This window comes from Pyrus communis, chromosome 16 (assembly GCF_041283825.1).
Source record: "Pyrus communis isolate YQ-2024b chromosome 16, ASM4128382v1, whole genome shotgun sequence".
In the NCBI taxonomy this organism is placed as follows: domain Eukaryota; kingdom Viridiplantae; phylum Streptophyta; class Magnoliopsida; order Rosales; family Rosaceae; genus Pyrus; species Pyrus communis.
Genome location: NC_142580.1, coordinates 25,580,323 through 25,586,950, shown reverse-complemented (window position 1 = coordinate 25,586,950; position 6,628 = coordinate 25,580,323). Strand labels below are relative to the sequence as shown.

The 6,628-nt window shown below is 44.9% G+C and overlaps 1 protein-coding gene across 1 annotated transcript; it reads right to left on the bottom strand.

Moving 5' to 3' along the window:
* Positions 1-1,939: 1,939 nt before the first annotated feature.
* Positions 1,940-6,394, bottom strand: LOC137730993 (protein SUPPRESSOR OF MAX2 1-like). The gene is made up of 3 exons (XM_068470026.2): positions 4,673-6,394; positions 3,981-4,278; positions 1,940-3,867 (listed from the first exon to the last, which is right to left on the bottom strand). Exons 1-3 carry the CDS (start codon positions 5,911-5,913, stop codon positions 2,221-2,223), a joined length of 3,186 nt encoding a protein of 1,061 aa, XP_068326127.2. The 5' UTR covers positions 5,914-6,394; the 3' UTR covers positions 1,940-2,220.
* Between the last annotated feature and the right edge of the window lie 234 nt (positions 6,395-6,628).

The window sequence follows — 6,628 nt, the reverse complement described above, 5'->3', positions numbered from 1 at the left end:
AGTTGAGGGCGCTGAGAAGTCGGGTGTGAATCTGATTCATTATAAAGCTTGGTTCGAAAACCTATTGGAACCAGGATTAGCCGAATGCTAATCAGATTAGATTTGGGAGTTTTAGTTCGGATACATCTCTGGTTCGAATGGGAATAGCTTCGCTGCTATATATATAGAGAGGAGTGCATCATTCAAACCCCCTCCAATTCAACACACAAATTGCCCTGCGCAAACTCTCGCTCTACGCGAAATCTCTCAACAACCTTAAGATTTTTATTTTCCTTTTTCCCCAACACATCTTCAGTTTGGATAAACAGCACTGTGAAGGCAACCAACAAACATCTTCATTTTGGATAAACAACATTGTTGCCGCAGACTCAGCCGACTACAGAGCACCTTCAATTTGGATAAACAGCACTGCGTCGAAGTGGATTGATTACCTATCCAAGTTTCAGCCGACAAGGATTTTCGAGTCTTTGTTGGTAGATGTCATCCCATTAGCCTTCTCGACGAAGTGAGGTGTTAAAAGTTACTGGGCTCGGCACATTGAACGTCGAGTTGTTTATGATTGGATATTCACAAGTAAGTTTTAGAGTTCGGCATTCTGACGGCCGAACCACATTCACCATCAAGACATACATCTCTTTCGAGTGCTTGTGTCCGTATAGCATAGTGCCAGTTCGGCGTTCTTGTAATCTCACAAATATAATCACTGTGACCAAACCCGGCGCCGACGATTCGTGAACTTCGCAAGACTAGCAGCCTTGTCTTTAGGCTCTAGAACCCGAAAGCCGAGATGTGTTCCTTCCTTGGCCATAGTCGTAAGATCAAGAAGTCAGCAGCGCACCAAACACAACATCAACACATTTTACTCCCCGGCCGAGCTTGGCCGACGAGTTGGCACGCCTCGCACACAACCGAATGACGTAGTTAGCTTATTAATTACTCGACCTACGTGCCACGTAGGCTTGGTAGTTTTTAAGGTCAACAGGTACCAATCATTAACTTAGAATCTCCTTCCACAAGAATCCTCCTAAAACCCTGCTTCTAGTAATCCAAACCCTAACCCTAGAATTTGCACCCTTTTCCTCCCTCTTCCCCTCTTTCCTATCTCGACCCTCATTTTTGTCCAACTAAAGGTTGCTATAGTGGAAGTTTAATCATACACTGATATATAGAAAAAAACTGGACACGTGATAATATATTGACTAAGACACCACATTAACTGCAAAGTCATTAATTCTATATATTTTCTTCTCGTTATTGAGCATTTGAAATTAAAAAAATAAGAATAAAAAAATAGAAGGGCATTGTCTGCTGGTGGTTTTGATCAATATATATAATATAAACATGGTCCTGGTCCCCTTGTTCATGCCGACTAGCTTATAAGCCTACCTAGTGCACGTCATGTCACTGTATGTGTATACTTTACAGGCATGTGCCGCGGAAGGCTACGATCCGGTGCCGATAGCAATAAAGACTCCATCGCCAGATGAGATTTCCCCGGAGCAGTTCTGCGAGCTGAATTTCAAGCGATAAGCTCGCAAGGCAGTTGAGAATTCGAAAGTCAGATTTGCAGGATCAGTTCAATCGGCTGAAGGCTCTGCCGCACGAGAAGATAAAGAAGCGGGACGAGTAGGGGAGGCAAAGGGACGAGGCGCTGCGCAAAAAGGAAGAAGGTCACGACATAGTTGGCGGATTCGAATAGGGTTAAATAGGAGGCATTGCAACAGAGGGAGGAGATTGCAAACGAGACGCACCACAAACCCCAATTCTGGGTTTTCTTTATTTTTGAAAATTTGCATATAATCCCATCTAGGTTTTGTTCAAATTGATCAAAAGAAACCAACTTTAGTAAAAGTTTTGGTGTCTGAATTTTTGGGTTTCTCTAAAAAATGTTGACTGTAAATTTGGGAATAAAACAAAAACGAATAAAACAGAGACATCATGAGGAAAAAGAAAACAGAGAGGAATGCCTCATCTTATTAATCAATTTCCATGTAATTAATAAAATTATGATTATAAAATACTATAAACTTTAGGGGCTGAAAACATGAGAAAATAATGAACAAAAAGAAGCGAAAAAGAGAAAAGGTTGCGCCAAATCCATCCAAAGTTTATCCTCCTCTAACGCTTTTATCTTTACCCGCCGCCGTACCGCTGACCATAATATATACAATGTGCAAAATACCAACTCTATCCCTCCCCCCACCCGCACCCGCACTCGCATCATTGTTGTCTCAACTCATCAGGCACCACAACCACATTGATGCTACTGGGCAGCCCATCTCCGGTGCTCCGGCAGTCCGAAGCACCATCGGATTCAAGTCTAACAACCACTGACTCATCGGCTATCACACCGGTGCTGCCACCAAGGCAGGACTTAAGCTGCTGGATGCTCGGAGCAAGAACCTTTTCTGCCCATTCCTCTAATCCAGTCCGGCCTAGCCATATTCCAGTCAAGATTTTTTCAACAGCATCCTCTTGCAATTCAAATAAAATCCCCTCACCCATTATCTTTGAGAATCTTTTTCTGATGGTGTTTGTGATGTTTTGCTGAATGGGGTTGAAATCTACTGGCTTGAACACAATGGCATCATCAACAGTATCCAGCAATTCACAGGGTACTGACGGGGTTGTGACTTTGAGTAAGGCTCTGTTATTGAGACGATTGTCATCTTCATGATCAACGGTCAGATCACTTGAATTAAGCGAGCCATCTGTCCTGTCATCCTCAGCATTGGCAGCTTCATTCAGATCGAATCCTAATGCTGAACCCGCATCAGTCCTAGGCTTTGTGGCCCTGTCTTCATCCGTTAACCAATTGGCTCGGCGTTTTGCAGCCCTTGCACAAACCGATAGCTTTAACTGCCAACTACTCTTCGCTATACTGGCAAGCTTTTCTTCAAGTGAATTGTTGTTTGTTAAGGGTCTGAGATTTTCTGGCAACCAATTTGCTGTAAGGATGAAAACAACATTTCCGAGACTGATTTCACGGCCATAAGAGTCAGCAAGACGACCTCTCTCGATTGCCCGTTTTATGCTACCACGAACTATCATATCAGCTTCATTAATGTCCTCAAGCACTACTACTGAAAAAGGGTTTCTCTTAACTGTCTCTGCTATTCGATCCACCACTGTTTTACCGCGGAAACTCATATCTGATTGCAAATTACCACGTTGGGAGCTAAGACTTATCATCACTGGGTTGGACCCAGATACCAGTTCTGAAAGAGCTGATGCCATCTTCTTCTTGCCAACACTGTCTGGGCCCATAAACAGCAGCCAAATGTCTCCCCTTGATCCGGCACCATGTCTCTTTCCATTACCCAACTTGCATTTTGTCACAGTTTCAGCCACAGCAGTTGCTGCTTCTTGCTGCCACCACACCTCCATTAAACCTTTGTAGAGCTTTTTGAATGATTCAGTATCTATTTGACACAATTGTTTATCCTCCGTTTGCATTCCATGTAATTTGTTCTGCGGTTCAGAAGGCATGCAGCCCATAAAGTCTCTGATGCGCTCTTTATGCGCTTGCTCAGGGGTGGTTTCAGTGACTTCTGTTTGGCCAAGAACCAGCTCTGTCCTTACAGGGCTTTCTGGTTGGGAAATTGCCCGTTCAGATGGTTGGCTGGTCGGCGGATTTGTGTTCAATTGCAGAGTCCCAAGATTCTTATTCAGATGTGATTTGGGTTGGAATGGTTGGCGACCAAGCAAGTTTGGATTGTACAAGCCCGTCATTGAGAGGGTTGGAATAATTCTCTCTGAGCTGAAACTAGGCTGATGAAAATTAGGATGAAGACGCAAACATGTATCTGCCCATTCCTTCTGTAATTCTTGAGTCTTCTGCTTCAGGATCAAATTTTGATCTTTAGTCTGTAAGTGACAAAAATGAAAATATCCATTAATCATAAGATCTTAAAAGCCTATATGAGAGAAAGAAATAATAGCAGAACAAGACCTTTTAGATCAATTTGGGCTAAACTCACCTGCGTCTGATCTAATGCACTGGAATGAACATCACGGGCTTTCGCATGTTGCAACCACTGTGGTAGCAATGGTTGAGCTGCCTCCGTTTCAGAAGATGATGTCTCAGATTCCTTGGCAACCAGTTTTGCAAGTTCTTGCCCATAGCTATGTGTACATTGAGGGCAACATGGCGCTCTTCGAGCAGGATCCGAGTTCTCTGACATAAGTCTTGGTTGATCAATTGATGCCGGTGGAAAACCTTTCATTGGTGACAATGATCCAACTGAGGTACTAAGGATCCCGTTAGTCGCCCCCATCCTAAAAAGAGAATATATGTCAGCAAAAACATAGAAAACTCGACGAAGAGGGTATACAAGCCTAACATGCCCACATTACTATTCATTGAACTGCATTATATATCAGGTGGAAGAGCATCCAAAATGCTATCCAAGTCTGATTCAAACAAACTTCAAATTGAAATTCTTATCCAAATGGCAAGTCTCTGAGCATACAAAAAAATTAAAACTACTCAAGATTCCAAAAGCTGCAATTCTTGATAGCATCCATCGAACATGAAAGACGTAATCAACCGAAACCTTTCTATTTAATCGTGTAGCGTGTGCAAAATTAAACCAGACAACACAAAAATGCAGAGACAAGTTGCATGGTTAGAGAGTTTAGTTTGTAATTCAAATAAGAACACCAAGCATACCTCGGAAACAATCCTGAAAGCGGCGTTCTGCCAGTAATTGGCACTACCTGTAGATCCCAATCAGTTTCCATTGAAGGGTGATAGACTTGGCACCTCAAATATGTCTCACAAGTAGCAGTCCCAGTTAACCAAAGCCGGCTGCCATTAGCACTACCGTCTCCAAACCTCGCCAACAGCTTCCCCATTTCCGCCACCGCTGCCCGCCCTGTCTCCGAAACCACCTGCTGCTGGGCAGGAGGCGAACCTAGACCCGGAGCTGCAACTCCAAAGCTCGCACTCTGCTCCACAAGCCATTTCAAGTCACCCAAATCAAGAATGACCCCTCCCCCATTCGAATTCGACATCCGAGTCTCAATCAAACTCCCTAATTCCTTCATTTTTGACACTATCTGATTCCTATCCAAAGAAACCTCCTTCTCCAAATGAAGGACCTCAACATTCTTCAGCGGCCCCTCGCCCAATTCCTTGCTCTGAATCCTCCTCAAGAGCTCTTTGGTCACCGCCTCAGGCTCCGAATCGCCAACCAAAACTGGGTTCCTCTTCTTCGTTCTCAACAAAATATCACCAACCCTCTTGACCTCCTCCCCTCTACGTTGTCCCGATTGTGCTGCAGCTCCCTGCGGCTGCTGCAGCCTCGGATTCAAATACAAATTCCGGCTCGCGGGTGGCACAGTGGGGCCAGCGGGGCGGAACTGCAATCCAATTGGGGAAGAATTGACGGCGGCGGAGGCAGCAGAAGAGTTGAGTGTTTGTTCAATGGTGGCTTTGACTGCAGGACTAGAGAAACTAGCCTCCCGCATGACCCGACTAACACTCGGGTCATCGAGAATTGAGATGATGAGCTGCTCGAGCTCAACTTTGACTGCTAAGAGAGGTTGCTGCTGCTGTTCGGGGCAGCCCCGGCGCTGGTGAGCCTGAGCTCGCTTCAAGGCAGCCATGAGAGCATTAGAGATGGGGGGCTCCATGCCGGGGCTCATGTTTTGGGCGGTGGGCAACCGCTCGAGCGCCACACTGAAGCAGAGCTCCAGAGCACGGCACTGCAGAGGGTGGGAGGAATTGGGGTGAGATTTGATACATGCTTGGCGGAGGAAGCCGGTGGGGGAGGACAAAAGCGTTGCCGCCACGTGTAGAGGCGTCGTCTGGCCGTGGTTCCGTCGACCCGCTTCGGCGATCGAGTGGTTCAAGACGCTTGCCGCCTCTGGGGTTAAAGTTTGCTGGATCGTACTTAGCCCCGCTCTCATTTCTTGGAATTCAAATAACCAAAAACACCAAAATCCAAGGGGCAAAGCAGCAACTGAAATCAAAGTGGTGGTTGTCTACAGGGAGAGTTCTGGTCAGGTGTGGATGCAGCCTTCAAATTCGACAAATTAGCTTTTTTACATACAAACCCAAAAACCAAAACCAAAAACATATCAAGGACAGAAACCAATAGCTCCCTCTCTCTCTCTCTCTCTCTCTCTCTCTCTCTATATTCTTATTCTTCTTTCCTTGTTTTTGGTTTTCCTCTCTCACCAAGTGTGTGTATATGCGTGCGTCACACAAAAAAGCTATGTGAGAATTCAACGCGAAAAGGAAACATGAGATCCCCTCCTTCACAAGAACCTCCTCTCTTCCTCTTCCTTTCCCACTCTCTCTCTTACTTTCTCTGTCGCTTCCCCCCCCCCCCCTCTCTCTCTCCTCTCTCTCTCTCCTTCCTTTCTTTTTCTGTTTCTATCTCGATCTATTTGAATCAGTAAAATTTATAAAAAGCTAAAAAAGAATGGGAAAAAGAATGGAATAAAACAGAGACCAGTAAAAAGGAACCCAACTTTTTCAAATATTACAGGCATGCATGACAAACTAACCCAACTAGAGGAAGTTTAATTGTTTTTGGTCTCTGGAACTGTGGGTGGGAAAGAATTTGTGGAAAAATACAGAGTTGGGAACTTGGGAGTTCCAACAGTTTTCAAGGATTTC

Bases quoted from the DNA above. Each gene is read 5' to 3' on its own strand.
- LOC137730993 (XM_068470026.2), bottom strand. From the start codon at position 5,913: ATGAGAGCGGGGCTAAGTACGATCCAGCAAACTTTAACCCCAGAGGCG. The intron at 4,279-4,672 runs GTATGCTTGGTG...TTCTCTTTTTAG, and splicing joins CTTTCAGGATTGTTTCCGAG to GATGGGGGCGACTAACGGGA. The intron at 3,868-3,980 runs GTGAGTTTAGCC...TGTCACTTACAG, and splicing joins GTGCATTAGATCAGACGCAG to ACTAAAGATCAAAATTTGAT.